Genomic DNA, 26,991 nt, shown 5'->3' on the forward strand with positions numbered 1-26,991 from the left:
TGAAGGGAAAGTGACACTAACCCGGCTTTTCAGTCGGGCTGTTCAGGACCGCCGCGATTTCACCGTGGCGGTCCCGAACAGCCGGGTTAGTGCTTACAGGAGACCGGGAGGAACCATACTTGCCTCCTCGGTGTCTTCTCCGTGCCGGGATCCCCTGTATGGCCGGCGCTCTCCTTCCTCGTCATCACGTCGTCGCGTACGTGCGGAACGACGTGATGGCGGTGACGGAGAGCGAGGATACCCGGCCGGCAGCAGAGACGTTCCGGAGCGACGGGGACACGGCGACAGCGATGGAGCGACATCCAGGGCAGCGGTGACGGGTCCGGAGCGGCGGGGACACGTGAGTATTACTTTCTCTGCAGTGGTCTTCAATCTGCGGACCTCCAGATGTTGCAAAACTACAACTCCCAGCATGCCCAGACAGCCAACGGCTGTCCGGGCATGCTGGGAGTTGTAGTTTTCAAACATCTGGAGGTCCGCAGGTTGAAGACCACTATTGGGTTCAAAATCTTTATTTTTTTAGATTTTGCACCTATAAATTGGGTGCGTCTTATACACCGGTGCGTCCTATAGGGCGAAAAATACGGTATACATTGTATTTACAGGGTGTTAATAAATATGTAAAATTCATATCCTGAACAGTTTAATGTCTTATTTTATTATTACAGATTTAAAGAACATATATGACATGGTTCTGGAAACAAGTGTGAACAATCCGGTGAAGAGTAGGAATATTGCAGATCTTTATTTAACGAACAGGATAGAATTTCTCGTAGACTTCTGCCATGGGTCTTGGGTCTACAAAAAAAAAATTTAAAAAAAAATTAAAATAAATCATGAACAGGAATTTGTTAAAAAACAAACAACATATCAGTCAGCAGCACAAAACTCCCTGGTAGTTTGGTACAGTGTACAAGTCTGGAGCCAAGGGTGTTTAGCTCACAGAGCATTGTCTAGACTGGATACAATTGTATCACTTCTCAGCTGAGAGCAGGACTAGCTATGTACAATGTATCAGTCTGGAGTCCAGGCTGTTTAGCTCACAGAGCATTGTCTAGATTGGATACAATTGTACCACTTCTCAGCTGAGAGCAGGACTAGCTATGTACAATGTATCAGTCTGGAGTCCAGGATGTTTAGCTCACAGAGCATTGTCTAGACTGGATACAATTGTATATACTTCTCAGCTGAGAGCAGGACTAGCTATGTACAATGTATCAGTCTGGAGTCCAGGATGTTTAGCTCACAGAGCATTGTCTAGACTGGATACAATTGTATCTTCTCAGCTGAGAGCAGGACTAGCTATGTACAATGTATCAGTCTGGAGTCCAGGATGTTTAGCTCACAGAGCATTGTCTAGTTTGGATACAATTGTATCACTTCTCAGCTGAGAGCAGGACTAGCTATGTACAATGTATCAGTCTGGAGTCCAGAATGTTTAGCTCACAGAGCATTGTCTAGACTGGATACAATTGTATCACTTCTCAGCTGAGAGCAGGACTAGTTATGTACAATGTATCAGTCCGGAGTCCAGGATGTTTAGCTCACAGAGCATTGTCTAGACTGGATACAATTGTATCACTTCTCAGCTGAGAGCAGGACTAGCTATGTACAGCCTTGCCCTGTCGGATTTATAATAATACCACTCACTCTCTAACATACGAATACTCTCCTACCCTCTGTTTGGATTACAGAATTCTGAGTTAATAGAGGGAGATCCCAAGCCCAGGACCCTTATGTAGAAAGTCTCTCTTTCTGGAGGACCCCACATATTCTTGCACTATATGAAGAGCTAGCTCCCTATTTAAGAGGACAATGGGAGAGATTTATCAAAACCAGGGCAGAGGAAAATTTTCCCAGTTGCCTATAGCAACCAATCAGATCGCTTCTTTCATTTTTTAACAAGGCCTGTGCAAAATCAAAGAGGCAATTTGATTGGTTGCTATGGGAAACTTTTTGTCTGCACAGGTTTTGATAACTATCCCCCAGTGTGTAATGCTTCCTCTACAGCAGGGCGCCTCCAAGCTGTTGCACAACTACAGCTCCCAGCATGCACGGACAGCCTTTGGCTGTCCGGGCATGCTGGGAGTTGTAGTTGTGCAACAGCTGAAGGCACAATAGTTGGGAAACACTGATTTACGGGCTGCAGATGATCACTGAGGGTAAACAAAAAACCCTTTAAAGGACAAACCAGGTACAATAAGAAGGGAGCATACCTTTGTGTGGCAATATCTCTGGATGCCGTCTGATGTAGTCAAACAGTTCACGATCCCGCTTGGCGTATTTGTAATTCTCGTATTTGGTCAAATGATACCCGACAAATACACCGATGGTGGTGAAGAGGAGCTGGCGGTGAACACCTGATATACACGGGAGAAGCAGAGGCAAGTTAGAGCTGAGACACCATGTTAAAGGGACACATGTTAAAGGGGTACTCCGCCCCTAGCATCTTATCCCCTATCCAAAGGATGTCAGATCGCGGGGGTCCCGCCGCTGGGGACCCCCGCAATGTTGCATGCGGCACCCACCTGTTTCTTGTCCGGAAGAGCTGGAAGGTCTGGGTCGCGACCACGGGAACGGAAGTCTGTGACGTCAGGACTCCGTCACGCCCCCTCCCATAGACTTGCAATGAGGGGACGGGGTGTGACGTCATGGACTTCCGTTCCCGTGGTCGCGACCCAGACCCTCCAGCGCTTCCGGAAAAGAAACAGGTGGGTGCTGCATGCAACATTGCGGGGGTCCCCAGTGGCAGGACCCCCGCGATCAGACATCTTATCCCCTATACTTTGGATAGGGGGATAAGATGTCTAGGGTGGGAGTACCCCTTTAAGGGTGCGGGTCGTGACGTCACGATGCTCCGGCCCCTGTATCGCCAGTCATTACGCACAGAGCGAGCTTGTTCTGTGCAGTAATGATGGCGGGGTGCCACAGCGGAGATCCCGGGGGTCCCCAGCAGCGGGACCCCGGCGATCTGAGATCTTATCCCCTTATCCTTTTGGATAGGGGATAAGATGCTAGGAGCGGAGTACCCCTTTAAGGCTAGTATATAATGTAGCCTATTCTTTCTTACTCAATCAAATAAATACCAATAACACAAGCAGTAAGCCCTATCTGTAGGGAGGGGGAGATAAGGCCTGACACCCCAAAGTACTCCCAGGGCATATGTAGGTGGACCATGTAATGACTGCTAGAACAGCGAAAAACTGCAAAAAAAAATATAGAAAAAAAAGAGCTGTAGCAGACTAACGTAGCAAAAAATGACAACTTTATTATTAAAAAGACAATTAAAAAACACGAAAATGCCTCTGCAAAATGAAAGACCATCTGATTGGTTGCTCTGGGCAGCTTTTCGTTTGCACAGGTTTTGACAGATCTCCCCCGGTGGGTGTATATGGCAGAGCACAGACTTTTTTTTCCTCCCTGATTTAAGAGATTTATCCGAACCTGGGCAGAGGAAAAGTTTCCCAGATGCCAATAGCAACCAATCAGGGCCCTATGATAACAATGGAAGGTCTCAGACTCCAGATGTTCAACTCTCTTGGTTCTCTGGCAGCATTTTAACTGTAAGAGCATCATGGGAGATGTAGTCCACAGCATCTGTGGTGCCGAAGGTGTCCTACCCCGGTATATAGTAGAGTAGTTGGGGGAAACTCAAACATATGGGGGCTCTATAGTAACACTGGGGTGTCTGTCAGGTAATATAGGGTGTATAATATAGAGACTGGGGCAGACTATACATAGGGGGCGCTATAGTAACATTGGGGTGTCTGTCAGGTTATATAGGGTGTATAATATAGAGACTGGGGCAGACTATACATAGGGGGCGCTATGGTAACATTGGGGTGTCTGTCAGGTAATATAGGGTGCATAATATAGAGACTGGGGCAGGCTATATATAGGGGGCACTATGGTAACATTGGGGTGTCTGTCAGGTAATATAGGGTGTATAATATAGAGACTGGGGCAGACTATACATAGGGGGCGCTATAGTAACATTGGGGTGTCTGTCAGGTTATATAGGGTGTATAATATAGAGACTGGGGCAGACTATACATAGGGGGCGCTATGGTAACATTGGGGTGTCTGTCAGGTAATATAGGGTGCATAATATAGAGACTGGGGCAGGCTATATATAGGGGGCACTATGGTAACATTGGGGTGTCTGTCAGGTTATATAGGGTGTATAATATAGAGACTGGGGCAGGCTATATATATAGGGGGCGCTATGGTAACACTGGGGTGTCTGTCAGGTAATATAGGGTGCATAATATAGAGACTGGGGCAGGCTATATATAGGGGGCACTATGGTAACATTGGGGTGTCTGTCAGGTTATATAGGGTGTATAATATAGAGACTGGGGCAGGTTATATATAGGGGGCACTATGGTAACACTGGGGTGTCTGTCAGGTAATATAGGGTGCATAATATAGAGACTGGGGCAGGCTATATATAGGGGGCGCTATGGTAACATTGGGGTGTCTGTCAGGTAATATAGGGTGTATAATATAGAGACTGGGGCAGGCTATATATAGGGGGCACTATGGTAACATTGGGGTGTCTGTCAGGTTATATAGGGTGTATAATATAGAGACTGGGGCAGGTTATATATAGGGGGCACTATGGTAACACTGGGGTGTCTGTCAGGTAATATAGGGTGCATAATATAGAGACTGGGGCAGGCTATATATAGGGGGCGCTATGGTAACATTGGGGTGTCTGTCAGGTAATATAGGGTGTATAATATAGAGACTGGGGCAGACTATATATAGGGGGCACTATGGTAACATTGGGGTGTCTGTCAGGTTATATAGGGTGTATAATATAGAGACTGGGGCAGGCTATACATAGGGGGCGCTATGGTAACATTGGGGTGTCTGTCAGGTAATATAGGGTGTATAATATAGAGACTGGGGCAGGCTATATATAGGAGGCGCTATGGTAACATTGGGGTGTCTGTCAGGTTATATAGGGTGTATAATATAGAGACTGGGGCAGGCTATATATAGGGGGCGCTATGGTAACATTGGGGTGTCTGTCAGGTAATATAGGGTGTATAATATAGAGACTGGGGCAGCCTATACATAGGGGGCGCTATGGTAACATTGGGGTGTCTGTCAGGTAATATAGGGTGTATAATATAGAGACTGGGGCAGGCTATACATAGGGGGCGCTATGGTAACATTGGGGTGTCTGTCAGATAATATAGGGTGTATAATATAGAGACTGGGGCAGGCTATATATATAGGGGGCACTATGGTAACATTGGGGTGTCTGTCAGGTAATATAGGGTGTATAATATAGAGACTGGGGCAGGTTATATATAGGGGGCGCTATGGTAACATTGGGGTGTCTGTCAGGTAATATAGGGTGTATAATATAGAGACTGGGGCAGGCTATATATAGGGGGCGCTATGGTAACATTGGGGTGTCTGTCAGGTAATATAGGGTGTATAATATAGAGACTGGGGCAGGTTATATATAGGGGGCTCTATAGTAACACTGGGGTGTCTGTCAGGTAATATAGGGTGTATAATATAGAGACTGGGGCAGGCTATACATAGGGGGCGCTATGGTAACATTGGGGTGTCTGTCAGGTAATATAGGGTGTATAATATAGAGACTGGGGCAGCCTATACATAGGGGGCGCTATGGTAACATTGGGGTGTCTGTCAGGTTATATAGGGTGTATAATATAGAGACTGGGGCAGGTTATATATAGGGGGCGCTATGGTAACATTGGGGTGTCTGTCAGGTAATATAGGGTGTATAATATAGAGACTGGGGCAGGTTATATATAGGGGGCGCTATGGTAACATTGGGGTGTCTGTCAGGTAATATAGGGTGTATAATATAGAGACTGGGGCAGGTTATATATAGGGGGCGCTATGGTAACATTGGGGTGTCTGTCAGGTAATATAGGGTGTATAATATAAACACTGGGGCAGGTTATACATAGGGGGCGCTATGGTAACATTGGGGTATCTGTCAGGTTATATAGGGTGTATAATATAGAGACTGGGGCAGGTTATACATAGGGGGCGCTATGGTAACATTGGGGTGTCTGTCAGGTAATATAGGGTGTATAATATAGAGACTGGGGCAGGTTATACATAGGGGGCGCTATAGTAACACTGGGGTGTCTGTCAGGTAACAGAGTGTATACATGGTATTTAGTATACTTACTGGAGCAGTATTGTGTAGTATAGGGGCTCTATGATAACATTGAGGTGTCTGTCTCAGGTATATGGGCTGTATATATGGTATATAGTACAGTGAATGGGGCAGAACTGTGTAGTATAGGGGACACACTGTAGTTACTGTGCAGTATAGGGGACACACTGTAGTTACTGTGCAGTATAGGGGACACACTGTAGTTACTGTGCAGTATAGGGGACACTGTAGTTACTGTGCAGTATAGGGGACACACTGTAGTTACTGTGCAGTATAGGGGACACACTGTAGTTACTGTGCAGTATAGGGGACACACTGTAGTTACTGTGCAGTATAGGGGACACACTGTAGTTACTGTGCAGTATAGGGGACACACTGTAGTTACTGTGCAGTATAGGGGACACACTGTAGTTACTGTGCAGTATAGGGGACACACTGTAGTTACTGTGCAGTATAGGGGACACTGTAGTTACTGTGCAGCATAGGGGACACACTGTAGTTACTGTGCAGCATAGGGGACACACTGTAGTTACTGTGCAGCATAGGGGACACACTGTGGTTACTGTGCAGTATAGGGGACACACTGTGGTTACTGTGCAGTATAGGGGACACACTGTGGTTACTGTGCAGTATAGGGGACACACTGTAGTTACTGTGCAGTATAGGGGACACACTGTAGTTACTGTGCAGTATAGGGGACACACTGTAGTTACTGTGCAGTATAGGGGACACGCTGTAGTTACTGTGCAGTATAGGGGACACGCTGTAGTTACTGTGCAGTATAGGGGACACGCTGTAGTTACTGTGCAGTATAGGGGACACACTGTAGTTACTGTGCAGTATAGGGGACACACTGTAGTTACTGTGCAGTATAGGGGACACACTGTAGTTACTGTGCAGTATAGGGGACACACTGTAGTTACTGTGCAGTATAGGGGACACACTGTAGTTACTGTGCAGTATAGGGGACACGCTGTAGTTACTGTGCAGTATAGGGGACACGCTGTGGTTACTGTGCAGTATAGGGGACACACTGTGGTTACTGTGCAGTATAGGGGACACACTGTAGTTACTGTGCAGTATAGGGGACACACTGTAGTTACTGTGCACACTGTAGTTACTGTGCAGTATAGGGGACACACTGTGGTTACTGTGCAGTATAGGGGACACGCTGTGGTTACTGTGCAGTATAGGGGACACGCTGTGGTTACTGTGCAGTATAGGGGACACGCTGTGGTTACTGTGCAGTATAGGGGACACGCTGTGGTTACTGTGCAGTATAGGGGACACGCTGTGGTTACTGTGCAGTATAGGGGACACGCTGTGGTTACTGTGCAGTATAGGGGACACGCTGTGGTTACTGTGCAGTATAGGGGACACGCTGTGGTTACTGTGCAGTATAGGGGACACGCTGTGGTTACTGTGCAGTATAGGGGACACGCTGTAGTTACTGTGCAGTATAGGGGACACACTGTAGTTACTGTGCAGTATAGGGGACACACTGTAGTTACTGTGCAGTATAGGGGACACTGTAGTTACTGTGCAGTATAGGGGACACACTGTAGTTACTGTGCAGTATAGGGGACACTGTAGTTACTGTGCAGTATAGGGGACACACTGTAGTTACTGTGCAGTATAGGGGACACTGTAGTTACTGTGCAGTATAGGGGACACTGTAGTTACTGTGCAGTATAGGGGACACACTGTAGTTACTGTGCAGTATAGGGGACACACTGTGGTTACTGTGCAGTATAGGGGACACGCTGTGGTTACTGTGCAGTATAGGGGACACGCTGTAGTTACTGTGCAGTATAGGGGACACGCTGTGGTTACTGTGCAGTATAGGGGACACGCTGTAGTTACTGTGCAGTATAGGGGGCACGCTGTCGTTACTGTGCAGTATAGGGGGCACACGCTGTGGTTACTGTGCAGTATAGGGGGCACACGCTGTGGTTACTGTGCAGTATAGGGGGCACACGCTGTGGTTACTGTGCAGTATAGGGGACACACTGTAGTTACTGTGCAGTATAGGGGACACACTGTAGTTACTGTGCAGTATAGGGGACACACTGTAGTTACTGTGCAGTATAGGGGACACACTGTAGTTACTGTGCAGTATAGGGGACACACTGTAGTTACTGTGCAGTATAGGGGACACACTGTAGTTACTGTGCAGTATAGGGGACACACTGTAGTTACTGTGCAGTATAGGGGACACACTGTAGTTACTGCGCAGTATAGGGGACACACTGTAGTTACTGCGCAGTATAGGGGACACACTGTAGTTACTGCGCAGTATAGGGGGCACACGCTGTGGTTACTGTGCAGTATAGGGGACACACTGTAGTTACTGCGCAGTATAGGGGACACACTGTAGTTACTGTGCAGTATAGGGGGCACACGCTGTGGTTACTGTGCAGTATAGGGGACACACTGTAGTTACTGCGCAGTATAGGGGACACGCTGTAGTTACTGCGCAGTATAGGGGACACGCTGTAGTTACTGCGCAGTATAGGGGACACACTGTAGTTACTGTGCAGTATAGGGGACACACTGTAGTTACTGTGCAGTATAGGGGACACACTGTAGTTACTGTGCAGTATAGGGGACACACTGTAGTTACTGTGCAGTATAGGGGACACTGTAGTTACTGTGCAGTATAGGGGACACACTGTAGTTACTGTGCAGTATAGGGGACACTGTAGTTACTGTGCAGTATAGGGGACACTGTAGTTACTGTGCAGTATAGGGGACACTGTAGTTACTGTGCAGTATAGGGGACACTGTAGTTACTGTGCAGTATAGGGGACACTGTAGTTACTGTGCAGTATAGGGGACACACTGTAGTTACTGTGCAGTATAGGGGACACACTGTGGTTACTGTGCAGTATAGGGGACACGCTGTAGTTACTGTGCAGTATAGGGGACACGCTGTGGTTACTGTGCAGTATAGGGGACACGCTGTGGTTACTGTGCAGTATAGGGGACACGCTGTAGTTACTGTGCAGTATAGGGGGCACGCTGTCGTTACTGTGCAGTATAGGGGGCACACGCTGTGGTTACTGTGCAGTATAGGGGGCACACGCTGTGGTTACTGTGCAGTATAGGGGGCACACGCTGTGGTTACTGTGCAGTATAGGGGGCACACGCTGTGGTTACTGTGCAGTATAGGGGACACACTGTAGTTACTGTGCAGTATAGGGGACACACTGTAGTTACTGTGCAGTATAGGGGACACACTGTAGTTACTGTGCAGTATAGGGGACACACTGTAGTTACTGTGCAGTATAGGGGACACACTGTAGTTACTGTGCAGTATAGGGGACACACTGTAGTTACTGTGCAGTATAGGGGACACACTGTAGTTACTGTGCAGTATAGGGGACACACTGTAGTTACTGTGCAGTATAGGGGACACACTGTAGTTACTGTGCAGTATAGGGGACACACTGTAGTTACTGTGCAGTATAGGGGACACACTGTAGTTACTGTGCAGTATAGGGGACACACTGTAATTACTGTGCAGTATAGGGGACACACTGTAGTTACTGTGCAGTATAGGGGACACACTGTAGTTACTGTGCAGTATAGGGGACACACTGTAGTTACTGTGCAGTATAGGGGACACACTGTAGTTACTGTGCAGTATAGGGGACACACTGTAGTTACTGTGCAGTATAGGGGACACACTGTAGTTACTGTGCAGTATAGGGGACACACTGTAGTTACTGTGCAGTATAGGGGACACACTGTAGTTACTGTGCAGTATAGGGGACACACTGTAGTTACTGTGCAGTATAGGGGACACACTGTAGTTACTGTGCAGTATAGGGGACACACTGTAGTTACTGTGCAGTATAGGGGACACACTGTAGTTACTGTGCAGTATAGGGGACACACTGTAGTTACTGTGCAGTATAGGGGACACACTGTAGTTACTGTGCAGTATAGGGGACACACTGTAGTTACTGTGCAGTATAGAGGACACACTGTAGTTACTGTGCAGTATAGGGGACACTGTAGTTACTGTGCAGTATAGGGGACACTGTAGTTACTGTGCAGTATAGGGGACACGCTGTAGTTACTGTGCAGTATAGGGGACACACTGTAGTTACTGTGCAGTATAGGGGACACACGGTAGTTACTGTGCAGTATAGGGGACACACTGTAGTTACTGTGCAGTATAGGGGACACACGGTAGTTACTGTGCAGTATAGGGGACACGCTGTGGTTACTGTGCAGTATAGGGGACACGCTGTGGTTACTGTGCAGTATAGGGGACACGCTGTAGTTACTGTGCAGTATAGGGGACACACTGTAGTTACTGTGCAGTATAGGGGACACACTGTGGTTACTGTGCAGTATAGGGGACACACTGTGGTTACTGTGCAGTATAGGGGACACACTGTGGTTACTGTGCAGTATAGGGGACACTGTAGTTACTGTGCAGTATAGGGGACACACTGTAGTTACTGTGCAGTATAGGGGACACACTGTAGTTACTGTGCAGTATAGGGGACACACTGTAGTTACTGTGCAGTATAGGGGACACTGTAGTTACTGTGCAGTATAGGGGACACTGTAGTTACTGTGCAGTATAGGGGACACGCTGTGGTTACTGTGCAGTATAGGGGACACACTGTAGTTACTGTGCAGTATAGGGGACACTGTAGTTACTGCGCAGTATAGGGGACACACTGTAGTTACTGTGCAGTATAGGGGACACACTGTAGTTACTGTGCAGTATAGGGGACACACTGTAGTTACTGTGCAGTATAGGGGACACACTGTAGTTACTGTGCAGTATAGGGGACACTGTAGTTACTGTGCAGTATAGGGGACACTGTAGTTACTGTGCAGTATAGGGGACACGCTGTGGTTACTGTGCAGTATAGGGGACACACTGTAGTTACTGTGCAGTATAGGGGACACTGTAGTTACTGCGCAGTATAGGGGACACTGTAGTTACTGTGCAGTATAGGGGACACTGTAGTTACTGTGCAGTATAGGGGACACTGTAGTTACTGTGCAGTATAGGGGACACACTGTGGTTACTGTGCAGTATAGGGGACACTGTAGTTACTGTGCAGTATAGGGGACACTGTAGTTACTGTGCAGTATAGGGGACACGCTGTAGTTACTGTGCAGTATAGGGGACACACTGTAGTTACTGTGCAGTATAGGGGACACACTGTAGTTACTGTGCAGTATAGGGGACACTAGTTACAGTGCAGTATAGGGGACACACTGTAGTTACTGTGCAGTATAGGGGACACACTGTAGTTACTGTGCAGTATAGGGGACACACTGTAGTTACTGTGCAGTATAGGGGACACACTGTAGTTACTGTGCAGTATAGGGGACACACTGTAGTTACTGTGCAGTATAGGGGACACACTGTAGTTACTGTGCAGTATAGGGGACACACTGTAGTTACTGTGCAGTATAGGGGACACTAGTTACAGTGCAGTATAGGGGACACGCTGTAGTTACTGTGCAGTATAGGGGACACGCTGTAGTTACTGTGCAGTATAGGGGACACACTGTAGTTACTGTGCAGTATAGGGGACACGCTGTAGTTACTGTGCAGTATAGGGGACACGCTGTAGTTACTGTGCAGTATAGGGGACACGCTGTAGTTACTGTGCAGTATAGGGGACACACTGTAGTTACTGTGCAGTATAGGTAACACGCTGTAGTTACTGTGCAGTATAGGGGACACACAGTAGTTACTGTGCAGTATAGGGGACACTAATTACTGTGCAGTATAGGGGACACACTGTAGTTACTGTGCAGTATAGGGGACACGCTGTAGTTACTGTGCAGTATAGGGGACACGCTGTAGTTACTGTGCAGTATAGGGGACACTGTGGTTACTGTTCAGTATAGGGGACACACTGTAGTTACTGTGCAGTATAGGGGACACACTGTAGTTACTGTGCAGTATAGGTGACACGCTGTAGTTACTGTGCAGTATAGGGGACACACTGTAGTTACTGTGCAGTATAGGGGACACACTGTAGTTACTGCGCAGTATAGGGGACACGCTGTAGTTACTGCGCAGTATAGGGGACACGCTGTAGTTACTGTGCAGTATAGGGGACACTGTGGTTACTGTGCAGTATAGGGGACACACTGTAGTTACTGTGTAGTATAGGGGACACGCTGTGGTTACTGTGCAGTATAGGGGACACACTGTAGTTACTGTGCAGTATAGGGGACACACTGTAGTTACTGTGCAGTATAGGGGACACTGTAATTACCGTGCAGTATAGGGGACACTGTGGTTACTGTGCAGTATAGGGGACACACTGTAGTTACTGTGTAGTATAGGGGACACGCTGTAGTTACTGTGCAGTATAGGGGACACACTGTGGTTACTGTGCAGTATAGGGGACACACTGTGGTTACTGTGCAGTATAGGGGACACACTGTAGTTACTGTGCAGTATAGGGGACACACTGTAGTTACTGTGCAGTATAGGGGACACACTGTAGTTACTGTGCAGTATAGGGGACACGCTGTAGTTACTGTGCAGTATAGGGGACACGCTGTAGTTACTGTGCAGTATAGGGGACACTGTGGTTACTGTGCAGTATAGGGGACACTGTAATTACTGTGCAGTATAGGGGACACTGTAATTACTGTGCAGTATAGGGGACACTGTAATTACTGTGCAGTATAGGTAACACGCTGTGGTAATGTCTCACCCGCCCGCAGCACCGGGTAGTGGTTGATGGCGTTGTGCAGGATGGAGGACAGGTAGCCCAGGAAGCCGAAGTACACAGAGCCCCTGTTCACCAGAGAGGGCGGCGGCAACACCCGAGCCTCGTCCGGAATTAGCCCCATGGCTCAGCTGTCCAAGGACACCGGGGGACAACAATCTGCAACGGACAGAGGTGAGGGGAACGTTTAATTCCTTCCGGAGGGGAAACAAAGCCGCCTAGCGGGAGGTTCCGCTTGCAGCAGGTCACGTGGCCCGCCAAAGTCAGTGAAGGAGATTGCTCAATGCTTGTACAAATAATTAGTGCTGTGTTTATGGGCGGGGCTTCTCACTGTCTGTGTTGCCCATAGCAACCTTTCACATCAATTATTTTGATTTCCTGGAAAATAAAAACTGAGCGATGATTGGTTGCTACGAGCAACGATGACCGTATTTAATGCGATCAATGGGGGAGAGTATCAGTGCGGGCAGTTGCCCATAGTAACCAATCCGATTCTGGCTTTCTTGTTCAGAGGCCTTTTTTAAGAATGAATCCTGGAATCTGTTTGGTTGCTATGGGCAACTGCACCACTGATACGCTGCACAAGGTTTGATACATTTTCCCCATTGAGTGACTAAAACTGTCTAAACGGAAAAAAAAACGTCATTGTTGCCCCTAGCAACCTATCATCGCCCAGCTTTCTGTGATAGCCTGGGGGATGTAGGGTATGGGGGGTGTAGCTGTGCAGTAATTAAAGGGTGCTTGTTAACCCTTGCTTTTCGTGACGCCAGGGTGGGGGCTCCTCAGTAACGATTGTCCTACCGCCACCCTTCCCAAGAGCGATAGGGCGGTAGATAATAATAGATTGTCCACAACCGGAGAGTTTTCTGAAACAGTATTAACTTTTACTGAAGATTTTCTGCAAGCTTCAATAATACAACAGTCTCTAAGCATAACAATGGCTTTCCTTGGAGATTGACAAAGGTTGGGACTTTAGCATTTAGAGTCTTTTAGTACTGTGCGCTGTTCCACTGGATTTAGGGGTTTAGTTGCGGTCCAGTAGTCACGCTAGCATTAGCGGGGATTTAGATATGAACTCGCGGTTTTGGTTCTGCTGAGGCCGTAGGTTTTGAGGCCTAGCGTGTCTTAGAAAGTTGTGTAGCACCGTCCTGTTAGTCCGGCATCCACGAGAGCAGCAACCCAAGAAAGCGATAATTGGACGCAGCTCCCTTATATGGGCAGGGGCTGGACTAACGCTAATTGGTCCATACGGATGTCAATCACCTTTACAGAGATTTGTGGGTAACACGTGACCCAAGGACCTCCAAAGGACCTCCAACATACCATAGAGGTTACTAGCATGGTCACATGACCGAAGGTCCTGCGACGCTGAACAAGGCAAGTACTATACATTGCTATAGAATATATAATTATTAAATATATACATTTATTATAATTAAAGATAGACTAGGGGCTGTCCCCACCTGAGGAACCATACCTGAACGTAGTTACTCTGACTATGGGGACCTCTACACTAGGTACGGTTTGCAATACGGTACCGGGACACCACATTTCCTTTTTCTAGAGCGCTATATGAAATAAATGAAAAAGCTGCACTGGGATAGGTTGCTATGGGCAACGCAGACAGTAGGAAGCCCCGCCCTCAAACACGACAAGGCCAAAATCAAGACATTAATAAGGCGTATCCGCTGAGGTGATTATAGTCATTAGTCTAAATCAGTGGTCTTCAACCTGCGGACCTCCAATTGTTGCAAAACTACAACTTCCAGCAAGCCCGGACAGCCAACGGCATGCTGGGAGTTGTAGTTTTGCAACATCTGGAGGTCCGCAGGTTGAAGACCAATGGTCTAAATTAAATTCATCATGAATTTGGCGTATCCGCTGAGATGATTATAGTCATTAGTCTAAAGCAGTGGTCTTCAACCTGCGGACCTCCAGATGTTGCAAAACTACAACTCCCAGCATGCCCGGACAGCCGTTGGCTGTCCGGGCATGCTGGGAGTTGTAGTTTTGCAACATCTGGAGGTCCGCAGGTTGAAAACCACTGGTCTAAATTAAATTCATCATGAATTTGGCACATGACCATTGCAGTGATGCTTATGCCTCCACCCAGATCTATTGTCTAGCGCTATTTTCGGTATCAGCTATAAGGATCTCCCCCCCCATCCCAAAACTGCGCTATAATCCCGTATGTACAAGAATACAGTTACAGTAATACTGACCCTTATGTATAAGAAGATAATTGCTATACTACTCCTATGTACAATCATATAACTTCTGTTAACAAAAGTGGTAGACAACGAAGTGGCGCTGCTGACAGGTATAGTACTGGATGAATCCCCAGCCTTGTTCCACAAGCCAGAGAAAGCGCGAAACTAGTCGCTTGCTCCAGTATTCCTCCACGTCTTATGCCTGCTATCTCCAGGAACATGTCTTTGGAATAAAAGCCTGTTTTTTCTTTGCAGCTGCAGAGGGTGAGTGCGATTTGTCTACATTCTATTTCTACAAAAAACATATAACTACTTGTGGTAGCCATTGAGGGGGGGGGGGGGGGGGGGTGTATGGTAGTGGTGGTATGGTATCGGTATAGGAGGGGTTAATGTTAACCCTATAGTTCGTGATGCCAGGCTGAGGGCTGGTATGCTGAGTCAATGCTCCGGCCTAGTGACTGGCAGTTGTTGCGGACCTTGAGCTAGTCATACAGTCTCTGAATTTAGGGTAGATATTTGCAGATCCGTCCGGATTTAGGGGTTATATTAGGTCCGGTGATGCTGCAGAGTGTCTGGGGAGTGATACACTCTAGAGTTAGAATTGTTCAGCCGTTGCCGCAAGGCTCGGGCCTAACTCACTGCGTTAGTTGCTGCGCAGATCCTTCTCTCATGACAGCCCACGAGGTAAGAGAGCGAAACATGGCCGCTGCTCCCTTACATGGGCAGGGGGCGGGGCAAATCCGATTGGTCCGAACATCTGCCATTCACCATTACAGAGGGTAATGGGAATGCTTACGTCACAGGGCCTCCAAAGGTCCTTAAGCTTAATACCATAGAGTTCACCTAGTCACATGACCCGCAGATCCTGCAACGCTATGGCACAGGTAATTAACCATTTATTTACAGATATATCATTATATTTACATTAACCTTATATAGACCACTGGTCTATTAGTAGAAATAGAGGCGACAAGGGGTTAATTAAATGACAGGGATCCCTATGTCCTAGGGACTCTGGCTATGGGGACCCACACATACATAGGTACCGTATAGGATACGGTACCGGGACACCACATACTGTAATACTGCCTCCTATGCAGAGGCATAGCTTGTAGTTTTGGGTCCCCAATGCAAAATCTGCAATAGGGCCCCATATGCCAATTATTGTACTGCTCTCTTATAATGCAGATGTGCTTTGGGGCCCCCTTAGGACCAGGGCCTCGGTGCAACTGCTACCTCTATAGCTATGCCCATGCTCTTATATACAAGAATATATCTACTATAATACAGCTCCTACATACAAGAATATAACTACTATAACACTGCCTCCTATATACAAGAATATAACTAATATAATACTGCCTCCTATATACAAGAATATAACTAATATAATACTGCTCTTATATACAAGAATATATCTACTATAATACAGCTCCTACATACAAGAATATAACTACTATAATACTGCCTCCTATATACAAGAATATAACTACTATAATACTGCTCCTATATACAAGAATATAACTACTATAATACTGCTCCTATATACAAGAATATAACTACTATAATACTGCTCCTATATACAAGAATATAACTACTATAATACTGCTCCTATGTACAAGAATATAACTACTATAATACTGCCCCTATATACAAGAATATACCTACTATAATACTGCTCCTATATACAAGAATATAACTACTATAATACTGTCTCCTATATACAAGAATATAACTACTATAATACTGCTCCTATATACAAGAATATAACTACTATAATGCTGTCTCCTATATACAAGAATATAACTACTATAATACTGCTCCTATATACAAGAATATAACTACTATAATACTGCTCCTATATACAAGAATATAACTACTATAATACTGCCCCTATATACAAGAATATAACTACTATAATACGTCTCCTATATACAAGAATATAACTGCTATAATACTGCTCCTATATACAGGAATATAACTACTATAATACGTCTCCTATATACAGGAATATAACTACTATAATACGTCTCCTATATACAAGAATATGACTACTATAATACTGCCTCCTATATACAGGAATATAACTACTATAATACGTCTCCTATATACAAGAATATAACTACTATAATACTGCCTCCTATATACAGGAATATAACTACTATAATACGTCTCCTATATACAAGAATATAACTACTATAATACTGCCTCCTATATACAGGAATATAACTACTATAATACGTCTCCTATATACAAGAATATAACTACTAGAATACTGTTCCTATATACAAGAATATAACTACTGTAATACTACACCTATATACAAGAATATAACTACTATAATACTGCCTCCTATATACAAGAATATAACTACTATAATACTGCTCCTATATACAAGAATATAACTACTATAATACTGCTCCTATATGCAAGAATATAACTACTATAATACTGCCTCCTATATACAAGAATATAACTACTATAATACGTCTCCTATATACAAGAATATAACTACTATAATACTGCTCCTATATACAAGAATATAACTACTATAATACTGCTTCTATATACAAGAATATAACTACTATAATACTGCCCCTATATACAAGAATATAACTACTATAGTACTGTATGTCCTTTAGTTCCCTGTCCTCATCCTTCCTGCCGTCCTCTGTAGCTGGAGTACACTGTGGGCTCCTGAGGTCATAACCATGGTTTCCGGGAGTAGGAATAATGGATGTTCTTCTCCATTCCTGGTATATTATAACCTTCACAGACGTCCTCTGATATGATCTCTAGTAGTGTTTGGCGGTGGAGTTTATTGATATCTTCAGTGTAGACTATTGATCTATTAGTAGAGAGCATCTCTTACTCATGATGAATTACTGTACATTCTGTGTACTCTACACCAGAGGTCTTCAAACTGTAAACCTACAAATGTTGCAAAACTACAACTCCCAGCATGCCCGGACAGCCGTTGGCTGTCCGGGCATGCTGGGAGTTGTAGTTTTGCAACATCTGGAGGTCCACAGTGTGGAGACCACTGGTCTATACCGATCAGCCATAACCTTAACATAACTGACAGGTGAAGGGAGATGTGAGATCACACAAGACTTAGGGGTCCCATAGGTGTCACCCAGCTTTTCTAGGCTCTGCGTTATCATACAGTACAGAAGCAGTGGATATGTCTAGGCTGCTTTGCCACTCAGGATGCTGAAAAAGCAGAATGACAACCCCTGTGTGACATGTAGCAGTATCCATATGGCTGTATCACCCAGCTTTCCCTGAATGCTGAAAGGATAAGTCCACTCTAGTATACAGCTATAAAGAAGCGGAGAGCTTTCATTACATAACTTGGCATGGTCGTCATTCGTGATTCTGGGAAAGCTGAATCATGAGCCCTGCGGAACAGTATCTCTATTGGTATGTCACCCAGTTTTTTTTCGAATACCGAACAATAAAGCCGCACAATGATAATGCTGTGCAGAAGGAGAGATCTATAAGGTTCTCTTTTCAGGGTTCTGTAAAAGCTGAATCCCAATCCCCTGTCTTGGCAGCTATATTAGGTGTCACCCAGCTTTTGCTAGAATTCTACAGGGTAAGTCTGACCAGTTATACACATGTACAAAAGCAGGGAATTAACACTGTAAAACTAGCCTGCTTTGCTATTCAGTATTCTGGGAAAGCTGAGTCACAACCAGTGTCAAGGCAGTGAAAATAATTTCAACCAACTTTCTTAGAATTCTAAGGGATAAATCTGCACAGTTTTACAGACATGGAAAACAGTGATCTTTTATTACATAACTAAGCTCCTTTGTCATTCAGGATTCCGGCAAAGTCGAATTACAACTCATGTCATGTCATCCATACTAGTTATCACCCAGCTTTCCAGAAAATCTGAAGCATAATTCTGCTTCACACAGACCGTTGTACGGCTGTGCAAAAGCAGGGACTTTTCACTGTAAAACTAGGCTACTTTGCCATTCAGGGTTCTGGGAAAGCTAAGTCACCAGTGCTGTTCTGGCAGCCAGAATAATTGTCAACCAAGTTTCTTCAAATTACTATAGGATAAATCTTAAAAAAGTTTTACATTCATGGAAAACCAGGTATCTTTTCTTGCATAACTAGGTTCCTTTGCCATACATGATTCTTAGAAAGCTGAATAACAACTCTCCAGTCACTGCTGCCATATATTAGCTGTCACTCAGCTTGTCTAGAACCCTGATTGAAAAAGCCACCCAGCTATACAGCAGTGCAAGAGTGCAGGCAGGGACCTTGCATTGTATAACTAGTCTGCTTTTGCGATTTGAGGAATGCTAAATCATTCAACTATTGCTATGGCAGCCATATTAGTTGTCACCCAGCTTTCCTAGAATCCTGTTAAAGCGGTTCTCCACCATAAGGTGATTTTAGTACGTACCTGGCAGACAGTAATGGACATGATTAGGAAGGATCTGCGCTTGTCTTGGGGATAAATGGCTATGTTGTGAGATTACCATAACACTGTGGCTTTTTGTGAACTGGTATTTCCTGTTTGAGTTTTCTTCTTTTGACTACAAATCCCATAATTCCATTTTCCTCCCTCCCACACATCAGCCACCCCACCCATTGAACATAAATAAGCTGCATCCATTCAAAAGACCTGTGGTTTTCAATCAGGGTCCCTACAGCTGTTGCATTAGTTGCAGATTGATCTCTCTCCCACCAAGCGATCTCTCCACCCATTGAAGCAGACAGGCTCCCTGTCATCAGCTGACTTGTGATGTCAGGTCTCGGCCGCATTGCAGCCTGGGAAAAATCTGAGACAACAGTCATTTTGTGTGCTGTTAAAAATAAATATTTGGAAGAAAATCACATAAGAATTATGAGAAAACCGTCACACACAGGTACAGACACTATATTATGAACTACACTGACTTTACAGCCCCTGTAGCATAGTCACAAAAAAAATCCTGGAATACCCCTTTAAAGGGGTACTCCACTGGAAAACATTTTTTTTAAGTCAACTTGTCCCAGAAAGTTAAACTGATTTGTAAATTACTTCTATTAAAATTTTTTAATCCTTCCAGTACTTATCAGCTGCTGTTGTGATCCACACAAAGTTTATTTTCTTTTTGAATTTCCTTTCTGTCTGACCACAGTGCTCTCTGCTGACACCTCTGTCCATTTTAGGAACTGTCCAGAGCATGAGAGGCTTTCTATGGGGATTGCTCCTACTCTGGACAGACAGAGGTGTCTGCAGAGAGCACTGTGGTCAGACAGAAAAGGAAATATAAAAAGAAAAAACAACTTCCTGTGGACCATAACATCAGCTGATAAGTACTGGAAGGATTAAGATTTTTTTTATAGAAGTAATTTACAAATCTGTTTAACTTTCTGGCACCAGTTGATTTAAAAAAAATAAATAAAAATGTTTTCCACTGGAGCACCCCTTTAAAGGGGTTATCCAGGAAACATTTTTTTTTATATATTAACTGGCTCCAGAATTTGTAAATTACTTTCAGTACTTATGAGCTTCTGAAGTTGAGTTGTTCTTTTCTGTCTAAGTGCTCTCTGATGACACGTGTCTCGGGAACCGCCCAGTTTAGAAGCAAATCCCCATAGCAAACCTCTTCTACTCTGTGCAGTTCCTGAGACACGTGTCACTCTGAGCACTTAGACAGAAAAGAACAACCTTAACTTCAGAAGCTCATAAGTACTGAAAGCATTAAGATTTTTTTAATAGAAGTAATTTACAAATCTGTTTAGCTTTCTGGAGACAGTTGAGATATATATATATATATATATATATATATATATATATATATATATATATTGGGTTTTTTCCTGGAATACCCCTTTAAATCTGTCTGGTTATACAGCTGGAGCCCTTTATCACATACCAAGGATCCTGAGAAGGCTCAATCACAACCCCTGTCTTGGCCACATTATGAGTTGTCACCCAGCTTTCCTAGGATCCTGAATGGTAAATCGCCCTGGTTATACGGCTTCTATTTATTTCTTTTTTTGTTTGTTTTTTGTGTATTACAGATCTATTGACTTCTGTTACTGTTCTATAGGTGGTGGTGATGCGGATGCGTGGAGACGAGTGTGTGCGTGGCACGGTAAAGCAGTGGGTGTGGTCAGCACATGCCAGGGGACCGTGCCAACCAGCAGAGACACCAGTGAAGTTTGGGCATTGTCCTGCAGATAGAGGAGACGCAGCGTCCCTCCCAGCATCAGCATCCGTCTCCTCCTCGCCCACTCACTCCATCCTCTCTGCACACAGCGGTGAGTACCATCCCCGATGTATGAAAACCTCTGAGACCCAGCAGAGCTGAGTTTGTCATTTGGCACCGCTGTGTCGTCAGTGCTTTTACACAGGACTGCAGGTAAACCTACTGCGTTATCTTATCTTGCTGCACGTAAGAGAATGAACATGAATGGAGGAACAATTCCAGCTCTGCTACATGTTATGTTGTTAATTTAACTGGCATGTTGCTCCGATGACATTCTATAGGCAATGCTGGGGTTTGTAGTTCCACAACAGATTCCGAGACAATGTTCTTTCCTTTATATTTGATTGCAAGAGGGGTTAGTAGTTACCTATTGTACATTTAGTTAAACCTATTGTTATTGGGCACAACTCTACATGTGCTGTGAGGGAATTTTGCATAGGACTGCAGGTAAGTAACTGCATTATCTTAACTGCATTATGTTCTCTCAATTACAAGAAACAATGAAACAACCAATCCGGCTCTGCTACATCCATAACATTTTGGTGTTTTCTTTGCCTTGAGGTACTGTTTTCCAACCAGTGTGCCACTAGCTGATGCAAAACTACAACTCCCAGCATGCCCAGACAGCCTTCGGCTGTCTGGGCATGCTGGGAGTTGTAGTTTTGCAACAGCTGGAGGCACACTGGTTGGGGGACACTACATTAAAGGGATACACTCGTGGAAAACTTTTTTTTTTTTTTTTTAAATCAACTGGTTCCAGAAAGTTAAACAGATTTGTAAATGACTTCTATTATAAAATCTTTACCCTTCCAGTACTTATTAGCAGCTGTATGCTACAGAGGAAATTCTTTTCTTTTTGAGTTAATTTTTTGTCTTGTCCCCAGTGCTCTCTGCTGACACCTGATGCCCGTATCAGGAACTGTCCAGAGTAGAAGGAAAATCCCCATAGCAAACCTATGCTGCTCTGGACAGTTCCTGACAGTCAGCAGAGAGCACTGTGGGCAAGACAAAAAAGAAATTCAAAAAGAGAAGAATTTCCTCTCTATTATACAGCAGATAATAAGTACCGAAAGGATTAAGATTTTTAAAAAGAAGTACAAATCTGAAAATAAAATAATAATTTCCACCAGATTACCCCTTAAAGGTATAGGATTCCTGCCTAGAATTTTGTGGTGGGACTAGTAGCTCTTAACCCCTTCATGACCCAGCCCATTTTCACCTTCATGACCTGGGCATTTTTTGAAAATCTGACCACTGTCACTTTAAACATTAATAACTCTGGAATGCTTTTACTTATCATTCTGATTCCGAGATTGTTTTTTCGTGACATATTCTACTTTATGTTATCGGTAAAATTTCACTGATATTTGTATCCTTTCTCTGTAAAAAATCTAAAAATTTCATGAAAATTTTGAAAATTTTGCATTTTTCTAACTTTGAAACTCTCTGCTTGAAAGGAAAATGGATATTCCAAATAAATTACATATTGATTCACATATACAATATGTCTACTTTGTGTTTGCATTAAAAAATTGACAAGTTTTTACTTTTGGAAGACACCAGAGGGCTTCAAAGTTCCGCAGCAATTTTCCAATTTTTCACAAAATTTTGAAACTCGCTTTTTTTCAGGGACCAGTTCAGGTTTGAAGTGGATTTGAAGGGTCTTCATATTAGAAATACCCCATAAATTACCCCATTATAAAAACTGCACCCCCGAAAGTATTCAAAATGACATTCAGTAAGCGTTTTAACCCTTTATGGGTTTCACAGGAATAGCAGCAAAGTGAAGGAGAAAATTCTAAATCTTCATTTTTTACACTCGCATTTTCTTGTAGACCCAATTTTTGAATTTTTACAAGGGGTAAAAGGAGAGAAATCACCCTAAAATTTGTAACCCAATTTCTCTCGAGTAAGGAAACACCTCATATGTGTATGTAAAGTGTTCGGCGGGCGCAGTAGAGGGCTCAGAAGGGAAGGAGCGACAATGGGATTTTGGAGAGTGAGTTTTTCTGAAAGGGTTTTTGGGGGGCATGTCCCATTTAGGAAGCCCCTATGGTGCCAGAACAGTGGACCCCCCCCACATGTGACCCCATTTTGGAAACTATACCCCTCATGGAATTTAATAAGGGGTGCAGTGAGCATTTACACCCCACTGGCGTTTGACAGATATTTGAAACAGTGGACTGTGCAAATCAAAAATTTAATTTTTCATTTTCACAGACCCCTGTTCCAAAAATCTGTCATACACCAGTGGGGTGTAAATGCTCACTGCACCCCTTATTACATTCCGTGAGGGGTGTAGTTTCCAAAATGGGGTCACATGTGGATATTTATTGTTTTGCGTTTGTCAGAACTGCTGTAACAATCAGCCACCCCTGTGCAAATCGCCTCAAATGTACATGGTGCACTCTCCCTTCTGGGCCTTGTTGTGCGCCCCCAGAGCACTTTGCGCCCACATATGGGGTATCTCCGTACTCAGGAGAAATTGCGTTACAAATTTAGAGGGTCTTTTTTCCCTTTTACCTCTTGTGAAAATGAAAAGTATAGGACAACACCAGCATGTCAGTGTAAAAAATTTATTTTTTTACACTAACATGCTGGTGTAGACCCCAACTTCACCTTTTCATAAGGGGTTAAAGAAGAAAAAGCCCCCCAAAATTTGTAAGGCAATTTCTCCCGAGTACGGCGATACCCCATATGTGTCCCAAAACTGTTGCTCTGAAATACGACAGGGCTCCAAAGTGAGAGCGCCATGCGCATTTGAGGCCTGAATTAGGGATTTGCATAGGGGTGGACATAGGGGTATTCTACGCCAGTGATTCCCAAACAGGGTGCCTCCAGCTGTTGCAAAACTCCCAGCATGCCTGGACAGTCAATGGCTGTCCGGCAATACTGGGAGTTATTATTTTGCAACAGCTGGAGGCTCCGTTTTGGAAACAGTAGCGTACCAGACGTTTTTCATTTTTTGGGGGGAGGGAAGGGGAGAGGGGGCTGTGTAGGGATAATGTGTATATGTAGTGTTTTTTACTTTTTATTTTAGGTTAGTGTCAGTGTAGTGTAGTGTTTTTAGGGTACAGTCGCATGGGCAGAGGTTCACAGCAAGTTTGCCGCTGGAAGTTTGAGCTGCAGCGCAAAATTTGCGCCATCTCAAGCTTGCAGCACTCACTGTAAACCTCCGCCCATGTGAGTGTACCCTGTACATTCACATTGGGGGGAGGGGGCAAACATCCAGCTGTTGCAAACTCCAAGCATGCCCTTGAGCTGTCCGTGCATGCTGGGAGTTGTAGTTTTGCAACAGCTGGAGGAACACTGGTTTGGAAACACTAAGTTAAGTAATAAACTTTCAAGTGTTTTGCAACCAAACTTAGTGTTTCCAAACCAGTGTGCCTCCAGCTGTTGCAAAACTACAACTCCCAGCATGCATGGTCTGTCAGTGCATGCTGGGAGTTATAGTTTTGCAACAATTGCAACAGCTGGAGGCACTGAGGTAGGAAACGGACAATGTTTCCCAACTAGTGTGCCTCCAGTTGTTGCAAAACTACAACTCCCAGCATGCCCAGACTGCCAAGGCATGTTGGAAGTTGTAGTTCGGCAATATCTGAAGGATCAGATGTTGCCGAACTACAACTTCCAGCATGCTTGGGCAGTCTGGGCATGCTGGGAGTTGTAGTTTTGCAACATCTGGAGGTCCACAGTTTGGAGACCACTGTATAATGGTCTCCAATCTGTGGTCTTCCAGATGTTAGAGAACTACAACTCCCAGCATGCCTGGACAGACTGAGCATGCTGAGATTTGTAGTTTTGCAACATCTGGAAGAGCACAGATTGGAGACCATTATACAGTGGTCTCCAAACTGTGGACCTCCAGATGTTGCAAAACTACAACTCCCAGCATGCCCAGAAAGCCAAAGGCTGTCTGGGCATGCTGGGAGTTGCAGTTTTGAAACTCTCAGAGGCAGCAGTGAGATCGCTTTACGGCGATCTCACTGCTGCCAATGAAGATGCTGCACTGCTGCCGGAAACTCACCTCCGGGACGCAGCGCAGCCGGGACCGCATGGAGGACGCCGGGACCGCCGGGACCACTCGGGACACCGCTCGGACGGGTAAGTGACGCCGGGGGACGGGTCAGGGACACTTAGTAGAGCGGTGTGTGTCCCGATCCCCGTGATCGGGACTCACACACCGCGCTGCTAAGTATTCTGATAGCGAAACGCTGCTATCAGCTAGTCAGATTTGCCCAGCTGATAGCAGCGATCGCTGGGGGGGGTGGGGGACGAAACCCCCCGTGGTCGCACGGTAAGATGGCTGGCTATCAGTGATAGCCACCATCTTTCCGGGCGCTGCGGGGTGCCGCGAGTAGCGGCAGTTATGTCCATGACGTACCTGTATGTCATGGGTCGGGAACACCTTGCCACCCATGACGTACAGGTATGTCATAGGTCGGGAAGGGGTTAAAGGGGTGCTCCGGTGGAAACTTTTTTTTTTTTTTTTTTTTTTAAATCAACTGGTGCCAGAAAGTTAAACAGATTTGTAAATGACTTCTATTAAAAAATCTTAATCCTTCCAGTACTTATTAGCTGCTGAATACTACAGAGGAATTTTTTTTCTTTTTGGAACACAGAGCTCTCTGCTGACATCACGAGCACAGTGCTCTCTGCTGACATCTCTGTCCATTTTAGGAACTGTCCAGAGTAGGAGAAAATCCCCATAGAAAACCTATGCTGCTCTGGACAGTTCCTAAAATGGACAGAGAGGTCAGCAGAGAGCACTGTGCTCGTGATGTCAGCAGAGAGCTGACTGTTTGGTATCACAATGTGCCATTGCAGATTTTGCATGGGACTGCAGATAAAAATTAACTGCATCCTCTTAACCACATTGTGTTAATCTAGTGACAAGGAACATTAAAATGAGAAATTCGGCTCTGCTACATCTGCATGATTTCAGTGTTTAGAATTACAATCCTGCCCAGAGTTACTTTGCTGGGGCTAGTAGTTCCCCAATGACCTTGCAAGTCCTTAATCGAGAGGTAGTTGTCCTTCTGTTTTCCAATTTGTATTTCACTTAGTTAGATGTAGCAGTGCTGAGTTTGTCAAGTCTACGTGATATTTCAATGTGTCATCAGTGATATATCATAGGATTATTGGTGAACCTTATGTATTATCTTAAAGGGGTACTCCGGAGGAAAACATTATTATTATTATTTTTTTTAAATGAACTGGTGCCAGAAAGTTAAACAGATTTGTAAATGACTTCTATTAAAAAAAATCTTTACCCTTCAGTACTTTTTAGCAGCTGTATGCTACAGAGGAAATTCTTTTCTTTTTGAATTTCTTTTTTGTCTTGTTCACAGTGATCTCTGCATTTTTGGATTTTTTTTTTTTATGTTTACACTGTTCACCGTACGGGATCATTAACATAATATTTTGATAGATCGGACAATTACGCACGTGGTGATACCAAATATGTTTATAAAAAAAAATGTTTATGTTTTTGGGGGGTAAAATGGGAAAAACGGACAATTTTTATTGGGGGAGGGGATTTTTCACTTTTTTTTACTTTTTATTTTTACATTTTTCAACTTTTTTTTTTTTTTTTTAACACTTTTTATGTCCCCATAGAGGACTATCTATAGCAATCCTTTGATTGCTAATACTGTTCAGTGCTA

The 26,991-nt window shown here is 44.6% G+C and overlaps 2 protein-coding genes across 6 annotated transcripts in view; one reads left to right on the top strand and one right to left on the bottom strand.

Moving 5' to 3' along the window:
* Positions 1-637: 637 nt before the first annotated feature.
* On the bottom strand, positions 638-13,119 carry NDUFC2 (NADH:ubiquinone oxidoreductase subunit C2). Its single transcript, XM_056561261.1, has 3 exons — positions 12,883-13,119; positions 2,217-2,360; positions 638-798 (listed from the first exon to the last, which is right to left on the bottom strand). Exons 1-3 carry the CDS (start codon positions 13,019-13,021, stop codon positions 749-751), a joined length of 333 nt encoding a protein of 110 aa, XP_056417236.1. The 5' UTR covers positions 13,022-13,119; the 3' UTR covers positions 638-748.
* Positions 12,935-26,991, top strand: part of USP35 (ubiquitin specific peptidase 35) — a 70,775-nt gene continuing 56,718 nt past the window's right edge. For 3 of the 5 annotated variants that reach the window (XM_056561259.1, XM_056561258.1, XM_056561255.1), the window contains exons 1-2: positions 12,935-13,071; positions 21,167-21,377. The gene's annotated coding sequence lies outside the window, so the exon portion shown is untranslated. Of the gene's footprint in view, positions 13,072-15,247; positions 15,372-21,166; positions 21,479-26,991 lie in introns of those variants that run through there. The other 2 variants (XM_056561260.1, XM_056561256.1) reach the window with 2 other exon arrangements.

Source organism: Hyla sarda, chromosome 2 (genome assembly GCF_029499605.1).
Source record: "Hyla sarda isolate aHylSar1 chromosome 2, aHylSar1.hap1, whole genome shotgun sequence".
Classification (NCBI taxonomy): domain Eukaryota; kingdom Metazoa; phylum Chordata; class Amphibia; order Anura; family Hylidae; genus Hyla; species Hyla sarda.